Below are 26,831 nucleotides of genomic sequence, written 5' to 3' on the forward strand. Positions count from 1 at the left end.
TGCCAGGAGGGGAAGCTGCTGCAGCAAGTCTGCGTTCGGGTGCGAGCGAGTGTGTGGGGTGGGTGGGCGTGTGTGTCTCTGGGGGGTCAGTTCCCCGTCCGCCGTGACCGGGTGTGACCGCGCGCCTCTGCCAGTGTCTGAGTGCGGGGAGGGGGCTGCGGCCGCCCCGCCCTCCGCTGCAGGTGGGCCGGGCCCGCGGCGGGGCTGGCAGCGCTCGCAGCTCTTGGCTCGCAGCCGCGCCGGGCTCGCAGGGCTGGGCTCGGGCTGCGGGGCGGCGCCGGGACAGGAAGCGGAAAGCAGCAGTGCAGCGGCGGCGGCGGCGGCGGCGGCGGGGCTCTGCTTCTACAGCAGCCCAGCCCAGCGCAGGCCGCGGAGCCGGGCCGCCGTGAGCCGAGACCGCGGGCCGGCGGAGCCCGGCCGGCCGGCGCGGAGGTGAGTCCCGCCGGGGCCCCTCGCAGACCGCCCGCGGGGAAGCGCCCCCCGCGCTCCCGCCGCACTCCCACCCCCCGGACCTAGATCCCGACTCGCGGGCCTCCAGCCTCTGGCCAGGAGCCCCCGCGACTCCTGTGGACCGCACCGGCTCCAGCTTCCCGGGACCCCACTGCGCTGCCGTCCCCGCGCGGTGCGCCCCTCCTGCCCCTGCCCGCGCTCTCCGCCACGCCCCAGTCCCTCGGCTCCAGGGGTTCCCAGCCCACGCGTCGGACGCCCCTTTTCCCCCTGGCTCGCCTTTGGGGGTGCGCGTGTCGGGCCGGCCGGCCGGCAGGGAGTGGCCGGGCGTTGGTGGAGGCACCGGGCAGCCGGATCGGTGGTGGCTGGCGGGGGCCGGGCGGCTGTGCCCTGCGCTCCCCGGAGCCGGGCGCACGCCGTGGTTCCCAACCCCACCGCGGGGCTCCACCGCGTCTGGCCCCTCGCCAGGCCCCGGGACAGAGCTGGCTTGTGTTCACACCTCGCTCCCAGCCCTGAGCCGGCCCGGGAGGCCCGGGGGAGGGGGACGAGTCCGGGTGCGCTTGGGAGAGCGCAACAGGCAGGTAGGAGTTTACTTTCAAAAACGCCGAGGTGGAGCGCCGGCGGCCGGCGACTCCGCCCGAGGTGTCCTGGCTGGAGGCAGTCTCGGCGCGCCGGGGCAGCCTTCGGCACCCGCGCCACCGCCTGGCCTCCCGCAGCCTTTGAACTGCCCCCAAGCAACGCGCGCGGAGAAGTGTGAAGCTTTATAAAAATTTAAACGCATCGGCGGCGGCGGCAGGAGTGGGCGGGGACTAGGAGCCCAGAAAATCCGGCGCTCTGGTTTCCCAGCTCCAAAGCAGGTATCATGGCCACGCCGCCGAGGTGCCGGGAGCCCCTGCCGCTGCTCGTGCAGGAGGTGTGATGAGTGTGCGGCTGGCACGTGCATTTTGTTAAAAACCCTTTTGTGTGTGTGTGTGTGGGGGGGAGCTGGGGCTTGAAATGCATGTATTTTTAGACACTTCTTCCGAAAGCTGGCAAGCTGGGAAGAATCTGGTGTGTTCACTGACATGTTTATAAATTTTACAGGGCTGCTGAAAAATATTATAACTTGGGTCGCCCCCTCGACAAGGCTAATTAGCATTTTCCTTCCAGTGGGTGGGTTGTGTGATTACACAGCTCCCAGGCCCTTTAAGTGAGATGGCAGAAACCGGTCTGAATCCGGGAGACGTAATTAGCCATTTTATGTAACCACTAATTAGAGTTTTTAGAGTTGGGTTAAATCAGTGTGATACAGTTGGGGCTTTGATTTGTGGGAGGAAACTTTTATTTGACAGTTCAAAGAAGTGTCACACTTCATCTCTCTGTGGGCATGGAACGTCTCCGAAAGGTTGGTGTCTCTCGCTTTGAGTGTTTTCAGTATGACTTGGTTGCAGCTTTGTTGCAGTTTGTTAGGGAAAGCCTGAGAAGAATTTCGAGAGTGGCATATTTGTAAAGGCTGCTTGCCAAGCTGTGCGTTTTTATTGTCTTATGTATTGAGCAACAGGATGAAACCACAAAGGAAATTTAAAATTTCCTTACCAAGCAACAATTCCATATCACACTTGTCTGCTGAAGAGTGAATGAGTGTTGAGTGAAGAAGGTTTCCTCCCTCTTTATCCCTGCAACACACACACACACACACACACACACCTCGTGCTGCTGGCTGCCCTGGACTTGCGTGGCCATTTGGGCTGGATGGGCCCACATCATACTCTATTTTAAATCCTTTCGACCTTGAGCTCCTACGAATTAGATGCTTGGGATGTTGAGCCCATTGCAAAATTCACTGAAGGGTTATGTGTAGTTTGGGGGCAGTTTATGATTGTTGCCTGCCCTCCTCTACGTAAATAAACAATTCTGGGAATTGCTATCGTGCTGTAAATCCCCCATAGCTGAGAACACAGGGTCTGGAGTTAGTCTCTCAAAGTTGAAGCCCTGCCTCCAACTTTCTTTTCTTTTTAAGATTTATTTATTTATTTGGAAAGGATACAGAGGGAGAAGGAGAGACAGAGACAGAGAGAGGTCTTCTGTCCACTGGTTCACTCCCAGATGACTGCAGTGACCAGGGCTGGGCCAGGCTACAGCCAGGAGCTGGGAGCTTCATCTGGGTCTCCCACACAGTACAGGAGCCCAAGCACTTGGGCCACCCTCCACTGCTTTCCCAGGCGCATTAGCAGGGAGCTAGATGGGACTGGTGCTGCAGGTGGCGGCTTAACCTGCTGTACCACAGTGCCAGCTCTCCAAGCTCCAGCATTGACCAGGTTTGTGTCTTTAGTTTCTTTAACTGCAACACGAAATTCATATTTTATTTCCCTGAAGGTCTTGTTATGAGAACTTGAATATTTTAGGCAGATGACTTAGAACAGAGCCTCACACACAATAAGCACTTGGTATCAGGCAGCTCTTGGACTGGGCCTGCCATCATTTCTCTGTACAACAAACCAGCTGTGGCATGAGATTTGGACAAGGTATTGTGCCCTTTTGCATAATGTGGACAGAGTTAGCTGTGTTTCCAGGGTGTGCTAGCTGGAGTATGTTGCTAAAGCCTTAAGAGAAAGGTGCCCGCAGGGTCTGTTGTCTGTCCCCACGCGTGTCCTTCTGCATCCCATTTCGTGGACAGCACTCAGTTGAACCCAGCACCACAGATTTGCAGTGGAAGTTAATGCTCATGAGATCTCTTTTCCTGAAGCTTAAACATCTAGCAGGGGACAAAGGCATTGCCCCAAAGCAAACATACACCAAGACACGCTCACCATTCCCAGCTCTTCAGAGATCTGGACCCAGCTGCTGGAGTGGTTTCAGGCAGTGAGGGATCCTGAGCCCAAGAACAGAGATTCTGGGAAGGTGGGCTGCACTGATTGGCAAGGCAGGTAAAGCGAGGCCGACGTTTTCCTTCTTTGTGACCAGTGACCCAGAATCGCTCATGTGTTAGAGCTCCATTGCAATGAGAGAGTCATTGGTTTGCCACGTGCCTCAAGCCCTGTGGACGCTCACTTCGGGGAGCTGGTTTGCATACCCTCCTTGCAGTCCCACAGCCCTGCAGGTGAACCCCCGAGGCACGTGTGTTCTGGTCCATTTCTCAGCATCCACTTCTACCCTGGGGAATGGGAAATGGAGGACGGCAGGGCACAGAATGGGAATTCCCAAATGACTTCTCTGCAGTGACTGATGGTAATTGTTACAGGTGAGCTAGCATAGATCAGTGCAGCGCGCGTAAGGTCAGTGCACATTGTATAAAGGAGACATGGGCCATACCCCATGCAAAAACAGCCTCCCTAACCAGAGGAATGGTGCTGACCTAAGTCATAATCACAGTTGACAGTTGTGAGCGCTTACCCCACGCTAGGCTTTGTTCTGAATGCGTCTAAATTTTCTCGTTCAGCACCCAGCACAGGACCATCACATGAGTGAAATGTAATTCTGTCATTCCAGCTATGGAAACTGAGGCACAGAGATGTTGAACAACACAACTGCTAGGGACAGTAGCCAGGATGTGAATGGTCTTAATTCTAGGACCTGGGCTCACTGCCCTTTCTCGCTGTAGGGAAAGTAGACCCTCAACAAAATTCCTCCAGTAGCCGTGCCTTCTTGAGTACCGTCTAATTAAGATATGTGTCTAGAGAAACATGTCAGCTGCAAGAGGTGTCAGGAATCATTAGTGGACTGAACTCCTTAGAGTTCTGAAGGTGATGAAGCTCAGTACTCACAGGAGCCTCCCTGATGTACAGAGACACCAGCGCACCACGTGCCACACTCCCTTGGAAATGTGTCCACTGCAGGGGGACAAATGGCTCCTCAAATTCAGGGGGCGTCTTTGCCACCCCCAAACCAGAGCTCCTTTCAATAGCTCTGAGCAGAACTGTTGATGCTTTTATCATTTCCCTTTTCGGCAGGATTTGCGTGTATTGACCACTGTCATTACCAGAATGTATTATTTCTCTCATATGATTTTCTTAGCGCCGTGTTTTCCATTTAGGTAGTAGTAGTCTGATATATTATATGAGTAAACGGGACTTCAGGGGAGGATTTTATTTGAGGCTGCTGCTCTGCCCTTGGCTTTTAATAAAGGTTGACAAAGGAGGTTCTTTATGACATTTGAATCTATGATGCCGCCACCACTCGGGATAGAGTAGCCTGCACACATGTCTCTTCGCTCTCATGCAGTGAGCTTTGGGGAGCTCTGACCTTGTCCCAGTGTTTGCCTCCAGCCCCCACCCAAGCGGTGCTGCAGCTTTTAAGGGGCTAGTGACAGTGATGGAGGAAGGGGCAGTGGCCAAAGGGCCACTCAGGTCTCTTTTTTCGCCTGAAAGACTAAGGATTTAAAGTAGGTCATCCCTGAAGTTTCTTCTGTGGTGAATCTATGCCAGCCAACCCTTCATTCAACAGATAATTATTGGGAGCCCATCCTGGTCCTGGCACTGGAGAAACAGGGCAAGAAAAGTGGCCCTGCCCTCCTGGAGCTGGCACTGTGTCCAGGAGCCAGCTGTGCCGTAAACGGGCACATCAGTGTAGAACTGGAAAGTATGATAGCAAGTGCACGGGGTGCTGGGCAGGGCCGCTCCAGGCTGCAGGGTCTAGAAAGGCAAAGGGGCGAGAGAGGTCACTGGAGGGGCGAGGGCCAGCAGCTGCCCTGGTACATGCGCGCCCTGGCAGAGCCGTACACCTTGAGAAGCAAGAGGGAGCCGGAGGGGGGGGGGAGTGGGGGGGGGGAGCCTCTGTGTTTCATTCAAAGTGCAGCAAGGACACCAGGGGAGGGTTTGAAGCAGGGAAGCCAGCGGCATCTGCATTGTAATCTCCAAGGCCGTCCTGGCTGCTGGCCAGCCTGCGGTAGCACGGCAGGGTCATGGCGGGGCTTCGTGTGATGGAGTGAGTTCCAGATTCTGAGCTCCATCTCTATGCCTGTGTGACTGCATCCCGCTCAGGCCAGGGCAGCAGCCTATCAGTTAATTACTCCAGGAACTTGATTTCTTTTCAGGACTTTATTGCTTTCCTGATAAGGCAGCCCTTAGGACCTTATCAGGAGTTCTGTGAGTTTCTCGGGCATGCAGGGGAAGTAGCTCATAAGTGATCACTGCAGTGGTGAACTTCTGGACGTGCTGTCTGTTACTTCCACAGGAGTTCTTACCTGGGCTCAAACCATCCTTTAAAACGAGTCCCTTTGCCTCCTATTGCTTCTCTTTCCTACTGGCTCAGATCTTGGATAAGATAGGCGTGGGAGACACGCTCTGACTCAGAAGAGGCCTGAGCTCCATGCAGCTAAGAGAAGGGAGGAAACCTGGAGGCAGTGTCACGCAGCGGAGGGAGAAGGTGACTGGGAACTGGGAGAGTGAGGGGAGCTACCTCTGGGACAGGCAGAGCTCAGTGATGGTGCAGGGGGAGAGGGAATATAGAAACTGGCACGGGGGAGGCGCCTGCAGCAGGTTGATAGCATCGCTGCAGCACAGCAAAGAATGGGCCAGGACATCCAGAGGTGGGCAGGGAGGTGCTGATCCTCCCAGCGGGAGCAAGAGGTGTGTGAGTAGGCAATGTACACTGGGGATTTGGGTCTCAGTAAGTGTTCGCTGGTCACCTACAGTGGTCAGAGTCTCTCAGGGCTGGGCATTGTACCGACCGCCAGCCTCCGGGGAGCTTAAACCATGGTCACCCCGGGGGTGGACGAGACTAGCGGGGTGAGTGTTGAATGTCAGGCGCGGGCATGCGGTGTTAGAGGCAGCCAGCAGTGGTACCCTAGTGCTGTGGGGCAGGGACTCGCGGAGCTGCTGGGTATACACCGCCGTGCGTGAGTGGATCCTGGGCTGGAGGGGAGACAGGGATGTGATCTTTGGAATTTGGCTCACAACTACCTCTGGCCAGCTTTGGTGTGTCAGTGGGGTGTTGAGGATGGAGGGCGTGGGCTGAGTCACATCGGGCATTGTGGGAGAGGAACTGGACAGGGGCATTGGTGGTGCAAGGACCAGTGGGGATCACTGGTTTCCTTTGAGGGACATGGCCTTAATGGATGGTCAAAGTTTCCAGGATGACACAGAGTGACACCCTCTGGCCCAGGGGGCAGGGGATGAAATGTGGGTCACCACCTGCCCGGACTTCATGTCAGGAGTCTCATTTAATCCTCACAACAGCACCAGGAAGAGATAATATTAACATGACCTTATTTTATAGGGGGCAGAGAGCATAGAAGCTCAGGAGGGGGGCCTCTTCCCCTGGAGGCCACGTTAGGGTCAGCCCAGCTCTGGGGGGGCTGGGGCCGCCTGCCTGCGACCCCAGCAGCATTTAGCGTGAGATCGCGTTCTGGATGGAACGGCTGATGGAGAGTTCTGGGCTGGGAAGCCGAAAAAGATGTAGGAGTCTGGAAGGGTGCATGAGCCATTTCCTGGGCAGATGGGGCTGCCGTTAGCATCTGTGGTTAGACAGGGAGAGGCAGGTGGGACGGGGCTGGCTGGCGGGGGCTGGCATCTGCCGGTCAGGAGGGGTGGAGGAAGCAGCCCAGCCCAGAGAGCAATGAAACCTGAAAGCAAACTGCAATTGCCAGAACCCGGAGAACGGTGGGAGACTGGGGAGGGAGGACCACGGTGATCCAGCCCTCCAGGCCTTCTAGGAAAGTGGGGGGGGGGTACTGCAGAGGCCAAACTTTTTCTTAAAAACAACCTCTCTGTGTGTTTTCACACTGAACCTTCCCATCTGCTCCCTGCCAAGTAGGCTGCCATAGTTCCTTTTCGTGGGTCAGAAAACGGAGACCCCAAGGAGGCACTGCCCAAGGACACGTTGCCTTGCCCTGGTCACTGTTGGTGAGTAAGTGGTGGATGGAGGGGCCAGCCCACGTGTGCTGACAGCAGGCGAGCCTCACACGGGGAAGGCGGGCGCCGTTGCTGGCGGACTGCCATGCTCCTGTCCAAAAGTCCTCTCCCGCTGAGAAAGACCAGGCCATCACGGGGCTTTGGGAACCGGTGTCAGGGGTGTGGATGGCCATACCAGCTTTCATTCACCCAGCGCCTCTGGAGCCTGTGCTGGCTACTGTCACAGCCTTTAGCCCGCTGGGCCGACACGGCACTCTTGCCAATTGTGTTTCACAGATGGACGTTCAAAGAGTTCTAATAGCATGGCTGAGGTCCCACAGCTGGGAAGTGAGTCAGGTCTAGAATGGGAACCTGGCTCGGGATGCGCTATCTGCTTCTTTACAGCAACCCTGTGATGTGTGCCCATTTAACAGAGGCAGACGGAGGAGGGAATTTAAGAAGGCAAGCGCCGTGGCACCAGTGCTGTGGCAAAGCAGGTTAAGCTGCTGTCTGTGATCCCCGCATCCCATATGGGCACTGGCTCAAGTCCCCGATGCTCTGCTTCTGATCCAGCTCCCTGCTGATGCTCCTGGGAAAAGCAGTTGAAAATGACCCAGGTGCTTAGGCTGGATGGAGTTCCAGGTTCCCGGCTTTGGCCTGACCCAGCCCCAGCCTCTGCAGCCATTTGGGGAAGGAACCAACAGATGTCTGTGTTTCCTTGCCTCTCTCTCTCTTTCTGGAACTCTACCTTTCAAATAAATAAAATCTTTAAAAAAAAAAAAAGAAAAAAGAAAAAAAGGAAAAAGTTAGTACCTTATTCCAGGTTGTGTGGACAGTGGCTGCACTTGGGCTCTTGTTGGCAGGGAAGTGGCGTGCTGAGTCAGGACCTCGGGGACACGCCCTGGGTGGCAGACCTTGGCTGTGAAGGCCTCTTACTTTCAGAGTGAATGGGCCCGGGGCCTTTGAGGCTCTGGGGCTGTGAGGGTGGGTGGTGACTGGCTGGCCCGATTCCTGCCCTCTGGCGCATTGTTGCCGGAGTCTGGAAGCCTGGCCGCCTCCTGGCGGGGGGTAAGGAAGGCATTTACAGCCCCTTTGTGTTTTCTTCACACTTCACTCCCTGGTGCTGTTTGCAGTTTCAGCTGGAAGGGGGCTGGAAGCAGGACCCCTGCCGTGCAGAGAGGGGTGGGGGGTGGGGGGGCTCTGAGACCAGGATCCAGGGAGGGGCGGAACTGGTGGATCTCGGTTTCTAGAAGTTAAAGGCTTAGGTTGGGGGAGTTCAGGAATGTCCTTGGAAAGGTTGCCAGCTGAGTTCATTGCAAAGCAATAACCTATGACAATGCAGGGAAAGACCGGGAGCTTGCAACAGGCGAGTCACCTGCTTGCATTCTCTGGTGTCTCCTTTTGCTCCTTGTCCTGCCATAAGCAATTTTCTGTGATTCCAAATGTCATGTAGATTCAGTGTGTCTCTGTGAGCCTGGATCTTGCTTTTTAAGTTTACTGTTATTTATTGTTACAGCACAAGTGCTTCTGTTCGTTATCATTAGCACCGGCGACAGAGACCTGATATTGCTTTCGATGAATGAACCGTGTTTCTTTGCCTGTTCCTTTGTGTGTGTGTGTGTGGGGGGGTATTAAGATGATTTCTAGCTTTTTATTATTTTAGATGATGTGGTTATAATCATTTTTCTTTTTAAAGACCAAATCCCTTAAAAGCTACTTCGCTGCGTGGTGTTTAGACGTGACCAGCAAACTGGCAGCGGGGGCTGGGCACCGCATGGCGGGGTTGGTGTGGGACACACGGCCCAGTGGCCAGCTCCAGGGAGAGTGAGGCTGTGTGCAGCAGGTGGGCCCCTTTAATGGGATTCTGCTCTCTGGGCACCTGTGCTGTCCCCTCCCCCCACCCCATCCCAGGAATCCTGTTGCTGCCTGGGTGGAGGATTTAGAATGCAGCTAGTCCCGGTTGGGGCGCCGGATTCTATCCCAGTTGCCCCTCTTCCAGGCCAGCTCTCTGCTATGGCCCGGGAAGGCAGTGGAGGATGGCCCAAGTGCTTGGGTCCTGCACCCGCATGGGAGACCAGGAGAAGCACCTGGCTCCTGGCTTCGGATCAGTGCGATGTGCCGGCCGCAGCGACCATTGGAGGGTGAACCAATGGCAAAAAGGAAGACCTTTCTCTCTGTCTCTCTCACTCACTAACCACTCTGCCTGTCAAAAAAAAAATTAAGAATGCAGCACTTGACTTTTGATCACCTGACCCAGAGAGGAGCAGGTTGCTCTCTCTCACAGCCCCACCAAGTCTGACTGCGGAGACTCACATCTGTCTTTCTCCCTCTCCCCAGAACTTACTGCTATTGAAGAGTGGCTGGCCTCCGACTTCAGACTCCGCCAGGTGTGATTCTCTACCTGCTTCCTCATCAAGAGCCGGCTCTGCATTGCTATGGATACCGAATCCACTTATTCTGGATATTCTTACTATTCCAGTCATTCGAAAAAATCTCACAGACAGGGGTATGTCACTGTTCCTCCTGGGGAAGCCTGCAGGCCGCTGGGGGTTTCTGGAGTCACTTTTCAAACAGTGACCTGGGGCTGGTGGGGCTGGAGAGGGGAAGAAGCCCTGAGAGCCTGGAGCCTGCGTGGGAGGAGCCTACAGGACCAGTTCACCTTTTATAGCCCCCCTTAGTGCTGATGGCGGTCATTTCTCACAATTGGTTTTAGAGGAAAGCTCCCCGCAGTGGAAATGGCTCTTCCTTTCTAAGTCAGTTCTCTCAAAGCTTTGAAAAGAATGTTAATTTGCTACTTTTCACCTGGAGCAGCTGATTCTGGCTGTCCCTTACGAATCTGCAGTGAGTCTCACACAGGGCCTGGGGGATTGGAGGAGTTGGCCTGGCGCCTGTTTCTCCCAGACTTGTCTACCAAGGGAACAAGTCTGCGTTTTGCAAATGCTCTTCTGGGCAAAGGTAACCGGAAGGAGCAGGTGTGCGCCAGTGTGCAGAGGGCCTGCTGTGCTGAGAAGAGCCAATCAGTGCGTAAAGAAAGAAGGGGTGGTAGGTGGCAGGCGACTGGTGTGCCTGCCTGATTTCTTCATCTGTGAAGTGGGTACAGAAGTCCCCTCCTTGCGGATGGTTGAAGATTGAATGGACTAGTTAACAGAGCCATTTGGTACACAGCAGGGGGTCACTCACCAGCAGCCTTGGCATCTCCCCTTGTCCGCAGAGAAGACCCACTTGTCATCACAGCCCCTCCCCAGGCACGGGGACAGCAGTGGCGGCTGGGGGGAGGGGGGTTTGTTTTGCAAAAGTTCACTGCAGATGTGGGTAACTAGTTGGACGCCCATGCATAGCAGGAGATCTGGAAACGGGACCCCAAGTGCCAGGCTGGGTCTTCTGGGCAGGAGCTCAGCCCTGGATGGTGACACCTGGCTAAGGTTTTTACAGATGTATATTCTGTAATTTCCTAAAAAAATGGAATGAGAGATGTAAAGAAAAAAATTCTCAAAGACACGTAATGACACGAGAAAGTGTTGATGAGCCCTTGTTACAAAAACGAGATTGGAGACCCGGTGCCTTTATAACAGCTACTCCTGTACACAGTAAGGTGCATGTTTGCATAGGGACCATGGCTGCCTCTAAATGCAGAATACCAAATCTTGTTCATAAAGTCATAAAAACCGGGAGGAAGGCAGTCAGTGAGCTTGTGTTGGATCCCAGATGAGCCCCTACAACCAGGGAGAGAAAGAGGAGGCGCTCAGGTGAGGGTGCTGCTGGGGGGACCTTGAATCCCAGGCCAGAGCCCAAGCCTGGGGGAGTCAGCACAGACTCAGCCCGCAAGTGCACACACCCAATGCCTTGGAAAATGCTAGAAACGGCTGTTTGACCACAGTCAACCTGTGGACCTCCCTGGGAAAGCAGTTCCCAGGCCAGCGTGGGAGGCCTCCGTCTTGCACAGCACAGGGCCTGGGCCATGCTGGTGCTCAGTGAAGAGAGGGAGGCCTGCAGGATCTCGAGCTAGAGCCGCCTCTCAGGCCCTGCCTGCCCAGGGCAGCCTGTGCCAGGCCCTGCTGCTGCCTCAGGCCTCCGAGGGCTCCTGGGGTCATTTTAAGAGGCTCTGACTTCGCATTAAAACACAGTGCAGAGCTCCTAGCGCCTTCTAGGACCTGTGTGGGAAGCAGTTGGCACATGTTAACACAGGCTGTGACGCTAAATCAGTTATTCCAGGAATGTTCCAGAGCTCTGAGTGAGGGGATCTGAGCATGAGGCGCCCATCGGTGGGCACGTTCTGTGAGTTCTTTAGAAAGGACGTCATTGCCCACAGGTGAGTCTGAAGGCAGAGGTGGGCGTAGTTGTAATCTGTAGACAGGGTTTGCCGAGGAGGGAAGAACGCTCCAGCAGCATTTGTGCAGGGCCTGGGAGCCGGCCTCTGACCCAGCCAAGGGCCTGCTGCCCCAGGAGGGTCCTGGGGAAAGCTGCCCTGCTCGGGGATTTGAATGGGAGTGTAGGAAAGAGGCAGGGGGACTGGCTTTGGGAGATGTTAGTGCGCCCGAATAACAAAGGGCACCAAACTTGATACGCCGGATGACACGGTGATCATCCTGAGGGCTGGCCGGCGTCCAGGCAGGCGGCAGGTGACTCTTTTCACGCCAGGAGGTCAGTGGCCTGGTTCTCGACGCCTGCAGTCTCCAGAGGGCATCAGGTGAACTTGCTGGGAAAGTGGTGCGCACTCCAGCCGCCCTCGCCTGACCTTTGTGTTCGGTGTGCACGTTTCCTGATTTAATGACTACAGCTGCCAGGAGTGTTAATGACCACTTCCTGGGTGCCTTTTAGGCCTCTCCTGGCCGTTCCCTTTCATCCTCACAGCAGGGCTGGAGTGGAGGTGGTAGCCCCATTTTACAGGCAATGAAACTGAGGCACGCAGAGGCGATGCTGTTGGCCTGAAGTTAGTGCCAAGGTGCTCTGCTCAGGTTTCAGACCAGACTTGTTGCTCTTTGGAAGGGAAATGCCCCTTTTGAAAGAGAAATGAAGGGTCCCCCTGGGAACAGTGTGCTAAAAATGAGCATTGTCCAAAAAAAGGGGCAGCCTGGGCCATGGAGGCTGCTTCGGCATCAGTGGGCCCTGCTCCCAGACTCCCCACCACAGCCAGGGTGGAGAGGGAGCAGCCAGCCAGGCCCCAGCAGGGCAGAGAAAGGACAGGTAGTGGGTGGTGGCAGAGAAGGAAAGGGAGGAGTAACCGGTGGGGCCAGCTTTCCCCAAATAGAAATAGACCAGCAGCAGAAACAGGACTCAACAGTCTTCCCAGGAAATGCTGGCTGGAACCGGCAGCACTGTGGGAATCACAGGGATCCTGGCTGCGAGGAGGGGGATGGGTGTTCACAGCAGCCCCAGGGTGCGGCTCCATGGTGGCTTACACTGCTGCACTTACACACATACACACACACACACACCCGCACACTCCTGCACAATGATGCTTGCTTTCGCCACCCCCCTGCACACATGCGCAAATACACGTATCTCTGCGTGCACAAATTGCACATGTACCGATGTACTTAACAGATGGGCAGATTCAGAGATAAAGATAGCAAGATCGCACGGACTGAGCCAGCTGCCAAGCAGAGGCGCACGGGTCATCCAGATCACACCCATGTCGCTGTGCGTGGGCTTTTAACTCCCGTGCCAGTGGTTTGCAGCCTGTTCCTTCCCTGTTCTCCTGTGTCCAGATTGGCCATGTGCACGGCTGGTCTCATCCATGGGACCCCTCTGCAAGTTACAGCCTCCGGAGCCACAGGGTTGAGCGTCTGGGTGCACACACAGTGCAGCGAGGTGGCCACATGCCACTCGTAGTGCTGCACGCTGGCGAGCCCTGAACGGCAGTGTTGTGGGATATCAGTGTGAAGTCCTGGCTTGGCTCCGAGGTCTTCCCAGAGCAGTAATTCAGGACCAGTAATTTCTATAAAAGCTACATGTCAGGTCTTTTTAAAAATATTTATTTAGGCCGGCGCTGCGGCTCACTAGGCTAATCCTCCGCCTTGCGGCGCCGGCACACCGGGTTCTAGTCCCGGTCGGGGCACCGATCCTGTCCCGGTTGCCCCTCTTCCAGGCCAGCTCTCTGCTGTGGCCAGGGAGTGCAGTGGAGGATGGCCCAAGTCCTTGGGCCCTGCACCCCATGGGAGACCAGGAGAAGCACCTGGCTCCTGCCATTGGATCAGCGCGGTGTGCCGGCCGCAGCGCGCTACCGTGGCGGCCATTGGAGGGTGAACCAACGGCAAAAGGAAGACCTTTCTCTCTGTCTCTCTCTCACTGTCCACTCTGCCTGTCAAAAATAAAATATATATATATATATATTTATTTATTTATTTATATGAAAGAGTTACACAGAGAGAGGGAGAAACAGTGAGAGAGAGAGAGGGATATTCCATCTGCCGGTTCACTCCCCGGGTGGCAGCAACAGCCAGGCTGAAGCCAGGAGCTGGGAGCTTCATTGGGATCTCCCGCATGGAGAGGACAAAACACAGGGCCATCTTCCCTTCCCTTCCCAGGCCATTAGCAGGGAGCTGGATCAGAAATGACACAAACTGGTGCACGCATAGCATGCCAGTGTTGCAGGTGGGGGCTTTATCAGCTACGCCACAACTCCAGGCTTGCATGTCGGGTCTTGATGACAGGACCAGTGCACAGAGCAGTGCCCCCAGCTGGTGTGAGTCAGGAGGATGGGCTTTCCACCTGCCTCTCCCCTGACAGCGGGTGGAAGGGCAGGTGTCAGCTCTGGGCATCCCTCAGTCACTGTTGTCCATGCTGCCCAGAGCCATTCTCCCAACTGCATCCACTTATTTCTCTCTTAACAGAGAAGCACTGTGCATTGCAACATCGAACAGCTGAACGTGAACTTCAGAGTCCCATTCCTGAGTCGCTGCTGTGTCCAGGGCGTCTCATGCAAAGGCAGACTTCTAAGCGGTCCTTCCATCAGACCCCTCCCCGGGAGCACTGGGTCAGAAAGTCCTGGAGAAAGCTTCCTGTGCCACCAACATCCGGGTCCCCTGGGCTACTGGTGAAGAAGAGAGGCTCCCGGTGTCTCTCTTGCAGACGCATTCTTGGAGCATGGATCTAGTGGATCTGCAGGCCAGGTGGTTTCTCTGCACACAGCGGGGTGCCCTGTTCGGGCTCCGGGCATTGGCTCTCAGTGAAGGAATTTTGATTTCCACTGGAATTTGTGCTGTCATAGGATCTGCCCCATGGGACCAGTGGATAGATGGGTGGGTTAGGGGAGCATGGGACCTGGCTGATGGCCTGGAGAGAAATGGCTATGACTGTACTTGGGGAGAGTGGAAACAGAAGATGGAAAGGGGGCCCTGGCCCCGCTGGCCATGGTGGGTCTGGGGGTGGAGCGGTCATCCTAGACTTCACCTGTCTCTCCCACACATGGGGATTGCTCCTCCCAATGGGTGGCTTTTGAAGGGCTTGTGGGCACACAGCCCAGGGCCATCTAAGGTCACAGTCCAGCTGTTCCTCTTCCCAGTAGCTTCAGAGAAATGCCTCGTAGCTCTGCTAGTTTGTCCAGTGTAAGGATGTGAAGACCAGCATCAGGAGTACTTCTGCCATCTGATATTCCAGTTGCTTTTCAGAATAGCACATGCAGCATAGTGGTCTGGAATGGAGATCATATCTCCAGACTTGGATTCAGATCCTGCTCTGCCATTTACTGTAACTTTGGAAAGTCATAGAAACTCTGCGAACCTCGGTTTCCCCATTTGTAAAATGGGAAAACACTATTGACCCTTTAGGGTTGTTGTTAGGATTGAGTGAAGTGAGTCTAGGGAGGCGCTTTGCTCAGTGTCTCATGCATTGGAGCAGGCAGTTGGTGTTGCTGGGCACATCTGTGGGTAAACAGAACAGTTCTCTGTCTGTGGGCTCTTTCCCTAGTTGTCTGTTTAAAACAAAACACCTAGGCTGACCAGATTGCATCTGTTTCTACATTCTAACTTAGCGATGAGTTGGAGTGATAAGTGAGGCTCTAGGGACAGAGCTGGTGTCACTGGAGGTTATCTGCAGCCGTGGTAGCTTAGCCTCTTGGCTCTTTGAAGTAATTAACCAGTGCTGATCCTAAGGAGGTATTGGTAAGGTAGAAGTTTGACAGTGCTGTGCCATGGGCAAGTGCTAATAGCAGGGATAGTGGTAACAGCTACTGAGCACTGAGCACTTAGCCCACGCGCCTGCACTGAGCACATCACGCACATGATATTTCACACATAAGGAGACTGAATGGCCTGTGCAGAGTCACACATCTAGGAGATCTGTTTGTCTCCGAAATCTGCGTGTGCAATGCTTCTTCACTCCTGTCCGCAACTTTTCAAAGGAGGGCGAGTGGTGGAGGAGGACTGATGTCATGGTGGTCTTTGGGGGCCAAGAGGCCGAGGGAACTTAATGACTGCTGACAATAAGGGGCTTCTTTGGTGGGGCCTCGGGGTTCCCTCCCAGCTGCAGGTGGGAGTGTCAGTTTCCATCTACAAGGGTTATTGACCAGTCCATGCAAACTGTTTCCTTTTGTAGTTTTCTGATTGATCCATAGCAGGCTGTCCTCCAGTCACCCTGGAAGACCACCCAGAAGGTGCATGGGATTAAAGTGATGCCCCAGGCGGCTTTGCTTAGGAGATCGGAAACCCCCACAAAGACACATCCTCACACCTCTTGCTGTCATCTGTCCTGGTTTTGTTTGTTTCCTTGGCTAGCTCAGCTGGAACTTGTGGGAATGACTTTTCATTTTGAATTGTGAGAATAAGAAGTAAATGAATCTCTGGACTGGTTTAGAATTTCCTTTCTTCTCTTCTTGTCTGAAGGTTTAGGGTGACAGTGTGTCCCAGATTTTTTTTTTTTTTTTTTTTTTTTTGGCCAGACCGACACTTAGATATTCTGCAGTGTTGTCCTGATTTTAAAAAGCCCCAGGCATTGTGGTGCAGCAGGTTAAGCTGTCACCTGCAGTGCTGGCGTTTGGCATCACATATCAGAGTGTTGGGTTGAGTCCCAGCTGCTCCCACTTCCAATCCAGCTTCCTGCTAATACATCTGGGAAGGCAGCAGAGGATGGCCCAAGTACTTGGGTCCCTGCCACCCATGTGGGAGGCCAGGATGGGGTTCCTAGCTCCTGGCTTCAGTCTGGCCCAGCCCCAGCCATTTAGGGAGTGAACCCCAGTGGATGGAAGATCTCTTTCTCTCTCTGTCTCTCCCTCTCTCTCTGTTGATCTGCCTTTCAAATTAATCAAATAAATCTTTTTTTATTTTATTTTATTTTTTTAAAGTACAAAACCCTAGAGAGGCCAGTCATGGCACATCAGGTAGGCCTCCACTACAACACTGGCAGGCATCCCATATTGGAGCATCAGTTCAGGTCCCGGCTGCTCCTCTTCTGATCCAGCTCCTGCCTAGGAAGGCAGCAGAGAATGGCCCAGGTACTTGGGTCCCTGCCACCTAAATGGGAGATCTGGATGGAGTTCCTGCCTCCTGGTTTCTGCCTGGCCCACTGCTAGCTGTTGTGGCCATTTAGGGAGTGAATTAATTTAGACAAATATAACCAAATCAAGACCATAACTATTACAATAAAATGTGCCTTAGCTATACAAATTCTAAAATTAAAATTTTACGCTTTGAAAAAAATATAGTCACTGCTGATAGAGGCCCAGTGACAGCCTTGATTGTGGGCCTTAGACGGGCAGAAAATATTGAGTAGGGAATAAAAATCATTTACTCCTTGCAGGAGGGTGGGATGTGTAGATATTGGGGTTCTCTGTGTGTGTGTGCATGCACACATGTGTATATGTGTGTGTAGAATTTTTTTAATTCACAGTGAAATTTATAACACAATTTGCTAAATCAGAGTTACATATTCACATGGCATAAATTTATCCTTCCTATCCTCTTTTTTTTTTTTTTTTTTTTTTTTTTTTTTCAGAGAGAGAACCAGAGAGAGACACAAATCACCCCGGAATAAAGATGGCAGGGGGTCAGAAAAATCTGTCACCATCCAAGCTCCCACTGGGGAGCCCCTGTTGGCAAATGACTCCACGCGCACAGAGGAAGTCCAGGTGGGGATCGAAGGTGGCCTGTAAGAACGCCGCCACTTGCCGGGCCTCCTTTCTGTAAATGTTTCTCTTTAAGTCTTGTTGCAGTAGGCTCTCTTGGGCTTCTGTCTTTATTTTTCTAGCATGTTAATTAGTTTATCTATGTCTCGTGGTTTCTTGTTGGTTTAAGGACAGCTGTCCTGTCATTGGGTAGCTTGGGGATTCTTCCGAAGTGTGATTGGTTGGCTCGCAGCTGTCCCGTCATTGGATAGCTTGTGGAGTCTTCTGAAGTGTGATTGGTTGGCCAGCTTTGAATGGTGTTGAAAAGAAGCCAGCAAGCTTGATGACAGGGCAGGGCAGAGTTACAGGCTGGCGTCTCCCGAGACTCATTCCAGAATGGAACAGTGTAAGAGAGGGAAGGAAACTCGCTCTCAAGAAAGCTTAAGTAGTGTTGGGAGGAGAAGGAAGGAGGCTAGGACAGCCCAGGCTGGGCATTGCTGCCAGAAACCTGAAATAAATCCTGCACTGCTTGCCTGGGAGGGAGGCAGCAAGGGTGAAGGAGCTCCTGTGGTGAGAAGCCGCCTGCGCAGTACCTCGGCGTCAGGCCACGGTGTGCGGCAAGGAAGTCTGTGGAAAGCTGGAGAAAGCATTTCTCCCTCAGCTCCGGAAGGGGCTGTTGCGCAGAAGTGCGGGGGTTCCGTGTCATTACGTGGCTTGCAGCATTGAAGAAAAGCCGTGGGGGTTCAGATTGTATGTGAAGTCACTCGATTTTGAAATACTGGCGGGTTATTACAGTGTTAAAGAAACTCTGTGTGGGTTCTTACTGCCTGGCAGCCCCTCTGAGCTGTACTCGGAGAGCTGTTGGCATACGCTGTGCACTTCCTGAGTGCGTGCATGTCCAGCCTTGCCCCGGGTAAATAAAGCAGGGAAAGCATCCGCAGCCACAAAGAGGTGGGAATCCAGAGAAGCGTGTATCCTACACACCTGTAGGTACACACAGCTGTGCTTTTATAGCCAGGTGGATGGACTAGAACTGCTGCTAGAGCACACCAGGTGCTCCTGAGGCCCAGAGCTGCAGTTTAGGGCTGACTGTGGGGTTTGTTCTGCAGTGAGCAGATATCTTCAGTGCTGTTGTGCTGCCCGCCATGGCTCTGAGAGGATGGATGGATGGGTGGGTGGGTGGGTAGGTGGATGTATGGATGTATGGATATATGGGTGGGTAGATGGATGGATGGATGGGTGGGTGGGTGGGTAGATGGATGGATGTATGGATATATGGGTGGGTGGGTGCATGGGTGGATGTATGGATATATGGGTGGGTGGGTGCATGGATGGTTGTATGGATATATGGGTGGGTGGGTGCATGGGTGGATGTATGGATATATGGGTGGGTGGGTGCATGGGTGGATGTATGGATATATGGGTGGGTGGGTGCATGGGTGGATGTATGGATATATGGGTGGGTGGGTGCATGGATGGATGTATGGATATATGGGTGAGTGGGTGCATGGGTGGATGTATGGATATATGGGTGGGTGGGTGCATGGGTGGATGTATGGATATATGGGTGGGTGGGTGCATGGATGGTTGTATGGATATATGGGTGGGTGGGTGCATGGATGGATGTATGGATATATGGGTGGGTGGGTGCATGGGTGGATGTATGGATATATGGGTGGGTGGGTGCATGGATGGTTGTATGGATATATGGGTGGGTGGGTACATGGGTGGATGTATGGATATATGGGTGGGTGGGTGCATGGATGGATGTATGGATATATGGGTGAGTGGGTGCATGGGTGGATGTATGGATATATGGGTGGGTGGGTGCATGGATGGATGTATGGATATATGGGTGGGTGGGTGGATGTATGGATATATGGGTGGGTGGGTGGGTGGGTGGATGGGTGAATGGGTGGATAGGATGAGTGGGTGAGTGGATGGGTGGATGGATGGATGGATGGACGGACGGACGGATGGACGAGTGGTTGGCTGACTGGCTTCAGAAGTGCTGGTGGCCTGCTGTGAAGGCATTTCTGGTTTTGCAGCTTCTTTGTCCCCTGTCTGTACTGAGAAGCTATGTTAGGAGTTATTGGTATTTACGCCAGGACTGTATGGTGGGAAAAGCATTGAAATGGGCATTTGTAGTCTCTTTTTCTCAGCAGCAATGTCACCATGGGCAGTCACAGCCTGTGTCATCGTCAGTTTCTTCACTAAATATCTAGGAGATTGAATTTGGGGATCTGACATCCTTTCCGCCCTAAGAACCTCGAGCGTGAGAGCCTTTTGTGCATTGTGTAGGCACAGATATGTGCAAATTCTTAAATTGCGAGAGGACTTGGCTGACAGCAGTTCAGCAGGAAGAAGGGTGGGTGGCCAAATCAGAGCTATGTGGTAGTCCACAAGATAACTAGCAATAATCATTCCAGCATTGATTATCGACTGAATATTTGACCTAATATAAAACATGGAATCCTGTATTTGTTTTCAGTAAGAGTAGTAAAAACCAGTTATTTTCTGTGGCCTGTGAACTCACCTTCTTTTAAAGTACAGAGTAAATATCTTTGAATTTGTGGCTATTTTTTCCCTTTCCTTTTTTTAAAGATTTATTTATTTATTTGAAAGGCAGAGTTACAGAGAAGCAGAGAGAGAGAGAACTCTTCCATCCACTGGTTCACTCCCCAAATGGCCACAACATCCAGGGCTGGGCCGATCTGAAGCCAGAAGCCAGGAGCTTCTTCTGGATCCCCCACGTGGGTGCAGGGGCCCAAGGACTTGAACCATCTCCTATAGCTTTCCCAGGCCATAGCAGAGAGCTGGATTGGAAGTGGAGCAGCCTGACTCGAACCGGTATCCGTGTAGGATGCTAGCACTGCAGGCGGCAGCTTTACCCACTACGCCACAGTGCTGGCCCCGATGCATTTTTTTTTTCACAAAAGTGTCCTAAATTAACACACCAAGAACTGAACAGATCTTAAATTAATACTTTGAGTTTTAACAAGCAAATAATCCATATAATCCACTCCCCTATACAAACAAATATTTCCATCACTGTCCTTACCCACACTTCTCCAAGGCACCAAGTGTTTCAAGTTCTGTCAGTGCTGGTTAGTTTTGCCTGGTTTAGAATTGAATATAATTGGCATCATAGGAGTTTTTCCCCATTCAACATGGTGGTATTATGGTTAGCCATGGGTTGGTGTGTCTCAACAGTTGCTTTTGCCAAGTAGCATCTCATCGTGTGAATGGACCACAACTTGCTGTCATTCCTCCTTTTGGTGGGTGGGCATTTGGGTTACACCATCTTGGCTGTTGCACCGGAAGCTGTGAAGAACATTCTTACCCAAGTCTCTCATGTGCTTCTGTTTTCATTTGTTGTGGGTAAAACCTGGGAGTGGAGCTGCTGGGCCATGCAGTGAAGTGTTTGAATGGGCAACTTCCAGAGGCGCTGTGCCACGTGTGCATGTCTGCCAGCGATGCCTCGGCTCCAGCCTCTTCTAGCTGTTGTCTTAAATATTGATTTCTCTCGTGGCATGGGATACTGCTACCTCTGCAAGTTGAAGGGCTGTTTGTTCATAGGCCAAGCCCTACAGCATCAGTATCACTTCACAAATCATGGAGGTTTTTGGTCATTCCTTGATTTGATTATGAGAAATGTCTTGTTTAGCCAAGTTGGCTATTAACTTAAACTAGATTTTTCTAAGTTGATGTCCTAATTTCACTTAGCCTAACTACTACATATGACTTTTTTTCCCCCTGAGTTTAATCATATACAAGAATCTGTTTTTAAATTTTTTTAAATAAAGATTTATTTATTTATTTGAAAGGCAGAGCCACAGAGAGAGAAAGAGAGGGAGAGGGATCTTCCATCTGTTAGTTTACCCCCCAAATGGCCAGAATGGCCAGGGCTGTGTCAGTCCAAAAACCAGGAACCTGGAACTCCATCTGCATCTCCATGTGAGTGATGGTGCCCAAGTACTTGGGCCGTGTCCCACTGCTTTCCCAGGTGCATTAGCAGGGAGCTGGATTGGAAGTAGAGCAGCTGGGACTGGAACCGGCAGTCGCTGGGCCACAAAGGGGGCCTCCACATACAAGAATCTCTAAGGCAGAGTCTCCTGGGAGCACTTTCGGTTTTCCAGTGTCTTCTTCCTGTGTGGTTGCTTTGGGATGGAATCATAGTTGCCAGTGAAGTAGCCAAATCATTTAAAATCGTAATAATTTTCTTTAGAAATAAATGAATTGCCCCAAGAACCCAGAAGTTTAAAAAGAGAGACAAAGCAAGAAAGTAAAATGGCCCATTCTAGTACTCTTGGTTATTCCCTTTCCCGGGATGTTTACCTTGTCCTGAAAATGTATGTATCATGAGGAATTGTGGAGCCATGCTGGTTGTAGAGATCCGTGGCTTCAGTCTGCATAGCGGTAAGCAAGGCGGTAATGATACTCGTCGGGTGGGTCTTGTGAGCATCACGCAGAAGGTTTTGAACAAGGCGTGCGCTGGATGCAGGTGAGAGTGAGTTTGAGGCGTGGTTCTTGTGCCCTGTGTTCTTCAGAGCTCTTTTTTTTTTGACAGGCAGAGTGGACAGTGAGAGAGAGACAGAGAGAAAGGTCTTCCTTTTGCCGTTGGTTCACCCTCCAATGGCCGCCGCGGTAGGCGCGCTGCGGCTGGCGCACCGCGCTGATCCGATGGCAGGAGCCAGGTGCTTATCCTGGTCTCCCATGGGGTGCAGGGCCCAAGCACTTGGGCCATCCTCCACTGCACTCCCTGGCCACAGCAGAGATCTGGCCTGGAAGAGGGGCAACCGGGACAGAATCCGGCGCCCCGACCGGGACTAGAACCCGATGTGCCGGCGCCGCAAGGCGGAGGATTAGCCTAGTGAGCCGCGGCGCCGGCCTTCAGAGCTCTTTAGACCATCAGCGTTGCACTTCCCACTCCCATGCAGTGGGGCGGGTCAGGGTGTAAGGGGGGCTTTGTCAGCTGGAGTCACACAGCAAGGATTGGGAAGAAGGCACCAGGGTTTCCTTCCATAGACGAGCTCTCAAGATTAGCCTTATACCAGACTCTAGTGCAGGGCAGATCACCCAGTGTCCCTCTGAGCCTCTCAGGGTTTCAACACAGAATGGGACTCAGTGGTATACTTAGGAAACACCCTAGCATACAAAAAGGACAGATTTTATTTGTCTGAAAAGAAAAATATGTAATACATTTACAAACATTTCAGGAGCCAGTGCTATGGTGTAGCAGGTAAAGCCGCCACCTGCAGTGCTGGCATCCCATATGGGTGCCGTTTCAAGTCCCAGCTGCTCTACTTCTGATCCAGCTCTCTGCTATGACCTGTGAAAGCAGTAGAAGATGGCCCAAGTGCTTGGGCCCCTGCACCCACGTGGGAAACCCAGAAGCTCCTGGTTCCTGGCTTTGCCCTGGCCCAGCCCTGGATGTTGTGGCCATGTGGGGAGTGAACCAGCGGACAGAAGATCTCTTTCTCTCTGTTGTCTCGTCTTCTCTTTCTGTAACTTTGTATTTCAAATAAAATAAATAAATGTTTTTAAAAAAATTCCATGCAGCTTATGTTTTAAAAAAAAAAGGATTTCACTGAAAATTGTTGTAGTTAAAAAAAATTTCTAGTAGGCTTCTATTTTTTTTCTAAAGATTTATTTTATTTATTTGAAAGGCTGAATTACAGAGAGATAGGGAGACAGAGAGAGAGAGAGAGAGACAGATATCATCCGTCCACTGGTTCACTCCCCAAATGGCCGCAACACTAAGAGCTGGGCTTATCTGAAGCCAGGAGCCAGGAGCTTCTTCGGAGTCTCCCATGTGTGTGCAGGGGCCCAAGCGCTTGGGCCGTCTTCTGCTGCTTTCCCAGGCACATTAATGGAGCTTCTTCCGGGTCTCCCATGTGGGTGCAGGGGCCCAAGCACTTGGGCCACTCCCGCTGCTTTCCCAAGCACATTAGCAGGGAGCTGCATTGGCAGTTGGGACTTGGACCAGTACCCACATGGGATGCCAGCCGTGCAAGCAGTGGCTTAACCTGCTGTGCCACAGCAGCAGCCCCAAGCTTCCATTTTCTCTGCAGGCAGGGCTGGGTGCCCTGTGTCTTCACCAGGGACAGCATGCTCACGATGTTCTCCCCCTGCCCCCAGGATGACAACTGGGGAGAGACCACCACGGCCATCACAGGCACCTCGGAGCACAGCATCTCCCAGGAGGACATCGCCAGGATCAGCAAGGACATGGAGGACAGCGTGGGGCTGGACTGCCAACGCTACCTGGGCCTCACGATGGCCTCGGCCCTGGGACTCCTGGTGTTTCTCACACCCATCGCCTTCATCCTGCTGCCCCCAATCCTGTGGCGGGAGGAGCTGGAGCCTTGCGGCACCATCTGCGAGGGGCTCTTCATCTCCGTGGCGTTCAAGCTGCTCATTCTGCTCATTGGGACCTGGGCGCTCTTCTTCCGCAGAGAGAGGGCCGACGTGCCCCGGGTGTTTGTGTTCCGTGCCCTTCTGCTGGTCCTCATCTTCCTGTTTGTGGTTTCCTATTGGCTGTTTTACGGGGTCCGCATCCTGGACTCGCGGGACCGCAACTACCAGGGCATCGTGCAATACGCAGTGTCCCTCGTGGACGCCCTCCTCTTCATCCACTACCTGGCCATCGTCCTGTTGGAGCTGCGGCAGCTGCAGCCCATGTTCACGCTGCAGGTGGTCCGCTCCACTGACGGCGAGTCCCGCTTCTACAGCCTGGGCCACCTGAGGTAAGGGGGCCCGCGCCTCGCCGGAGGATGCTGGTCTGGAGGCCAGGGGCTGAGACCCAGCCGGCCTGGGACTGTCGTCTCCCCTGGGTTTGGCAGGAGCTGAATGGGTGCAGGGCTGCGTGGCGGTGGTGAGGCAGCGCCATGTGCACTGCCTTTGTGGACTTTTGGTTGGGCCAGGGCAGCTGCTGGCTGCCACCCAGCTGGAGGTTTTGCAGGCTGAGTCGTTGGCAGCTTCCGCAGGTGACGGAGGAAGGCTGTGAATGGTGCTGCTGCTGTTCTTGACCCTGAAGTTGGCCTGGGGGTGATGGCTAAGGAGAGCATCCTTTGCCCAGCATGGTCCATCTGATTTTCCCCATTGTCCTAATGGAATTGTGAAGTATCCCTCCCCCTTCCCCCACTCTCAGAGGTACCCTGGGTTTCAGCAGTAAATGATAACTGTGACCCTAGTGACCTTCCAGGAAAGTATCAAGTGCAGGTCAGGGACTCCAAATAGTAAGGGTGCACTATTTTTAAAGATATGCATGAAAAAACATTAGAAATCAATTGGGATGGCATCGTTTAAATCTGTGCATAAGGAGGAATTATTTTGTGGTGAACCAAAAGAGTGATAATCACTTGCTTTTACCTATTTCAAGGTGAGCACCTTGTGTCGATTGTGTGGTCTTCACCAAACTCTGTGACTTGTATATGAGTGATTCCTGTGTTGCAGATGAACAAGCTGGTGTTTAGGGGATGTAAGCCGTTTGCACGAAGTCATGTGGCTAGCCTTGTTTAGGACTCACTTGGCCGTCTGAGGCTGGGCTAGGTTAATATGCTCATCATGGTCATCTCCATTTCATATTCTGTGGCCTATTTTTCCATCTGTTTTCTTCCACGACCTGTGAACTTCATGAGAACAGGGGCTGTGTCTTAGTCCCTCAGGCATCCCCAGCGCCTGGCACGGAGCAGGCACACAGGTGGCACTCAGATGGTCCCTGCAGGGATGCATAACCCAGGATGTGTGACCTCAAAGCCCTTGCCCACTGCTTGGGCAGCCTGTGCTTAGTGTGCAGCCTACTTGGCACGGCTAAGCACTGAGCTAGTGGTAGTTACTATTGCCGTGACATTGTAGCCAGCGGTGCAGCCAAGATTGGCAAGGGCACCTTTGTGGGTATCGGGACAATTGCCTTTGTCATAGTTGGGCTGGGGTCCAGGAAGGTGGCCCAGCCCAGGTTGGGTCACACTGCCAGAGCATCGTCGTGCCGGTTGGCTCCCTCGCTCCTTCCTCTGGCTCAGAGCTGGCCACCTGAGGCCCAGATAACTTAGTGCTTAAGAGGACCCCAGGCCTCAGAGGGGAGTCAGTGTCTGATCTGTGTGCCCTGTCCATCAGAATCCGGTATTTTGCGTCTTTCACCAAGGGCAGTAGGCCTATGGAGGTGAGTGAGTCACCTCTGTGTGTTAGGCTCTGATAGCGCTTCCCGGGTGTGTCACTGCTGGGGGGTGACCAGCAGACACGCGTGACACCCCTGCGGTGAGCAGGGCCCAGGCTGCCTGCAAAGTTCTATTTCGGAGCCTGCGAATTCTCGGTCACTTGGAGAGAGGCCAGGGCAGCGCTGGTGCAGTGGGCTGTGGCTGAAGCATGGGTGTGGGTGCCGGGGGCTCCGGAGGGCAGGGACTGAATTCAGACAGTGGCAGCAGTAAAGGCAATGGTGCAAGCTATGGCTGTGCGGAGAATCAGGCTGTGGTCCCGCTGGAGATGAGAGATATCTGGGACTCTGAAACGTAGGTAGCCAAGATACTGCTGGGAGTGAGGCCTGCTGCGGTTTTGGGTTTGGGCCCTCGGGCCTAGTTGTGAGTCCCATGCGGGCAGGTAGGGGTTGAGGGGAGAGGGAAGGGTGTCTCTTCACCTTAGGTGGTCCGGGGTTGGGGGGACTGCCTTCCCCTAAGGCTGGTTGATTGGCACAGTAGATGGGGGAGGGGGAGGAACACCAAACAGCCCCAGGAAAGTAGCCTGGGGATGCAATCAGAAGAAGCTCAAGGAAGAGCAGCTGGGGCATCTCACTGCATAGCTAGGCAGGGCGGGGCAGAACCAGGCTGGCATACTGCATGGCCGCACACCTCTCCACCTCCTCCCTCTGTGACCAGCCACTGTCCAGCTGCCCAGGGACACCTGCAGGGTGGCAAGGGTCAGCCGTCCTGGGAGAGAGACTTTGGAGGCGGTCCCCAGCGTCTTCCTTTGTGCTTCTCCTCCCTTGCCTGTGCTGTAGAAGGACCCCTGTGTCCCTCGTGTGGAGACCTGGGTTAGCAGGTGGAAGCGGGGCTGGGGAAGGGGAGACTTCTGTCATCACGAGCAGGGTGGGGAGCCCCGTGGCAGCCAGAACGCGGGGACTGGAGCTGGAGTGGGGTTGACCTCTCCCTCATGTAGCTCGGTCACCTGCCGATTCTCCGGCTAAATCTGGTCTAAACCCAGCGGTGGCTAGAAGAGCCACTGAGCCAGAAATACAACTTCTGAACCTTGCTGTGAAGTGTGGAGACAGGAGGGAGGCGACGTGGGAACCGACAGAGCGAATGTGGGACACGGGAATAGCTGGTGCAGGCCACCCACCCTCCCTTTGTGCAGAGCCTTCACTGGGCACGGCCTGTGGGCTCAGGTGCAGAGCAATTCAAAGATGGTTTTATTGAGTCAACTGAGCTATAAATGGAAGTTGTCAAAAGAATGTCTACTCTTTAGATTCTCAAAGGAAACAGGCTGCTTGTTAGCATTCGTCAGAGGCACCTGCTGGGGCTCTGTTTGTTGGCAGGACTGCA

General features: G+C 53.5%; 1 protein-coding gene across 2 annotated transcripts in view; it reads left to right on the forward strand.

The window, feature by feature from the left end:
- Positions 1-345: 345 nt before the first annotated feature.
- VANGL1 (VANGL planar cell polarity protein 1) overlaps positions 346-26,831 on the forward strand; it is a 51,343-nt gene continuing 24,857 nt past the window's right edge. The window contains exons 1-5 of one of the 2 annotated variants that reach the window (XM_062192029.1): positions 346-432; positions 9,594-9,762; positions 14,090-14,368; positions 17,187-17,319; positions 23,437-24,044. In XM_062192029.1, coding sequence (XP_062048013.1) covers positions 14,343-14,368; positions 17,187-17,319; positions 23,437-24,044 — 767 coding nt within the window. In that variant the 5' untranslated portion in view covers positions 346-432; positions 9,594-9,762; positions 14,090-14,342. The remainder of the gene's footprint in view (positions 433-9,593; positions 9,763-14,089; positions 14,369-17,186; positions 17,320-23,436; positions 24,045-26,831) is intronic. The other variant, XM_062192028.1, reaches the window with a different exon arrangement.

This window comes from Lepus europaeus, chromosome 5 (assembly GCF_033115175.1).
Source record: "Lepus europaeus isolate LE1 chromosome 5, mLepTim1.pri, whole genome shotgun sequence".
Taxonomy (NCBI): Eukaryota; Metazoa; Chordata; class Mammalia; order Lagomorpha; family Leporidae; genus Lepus; species Lepus europaeus.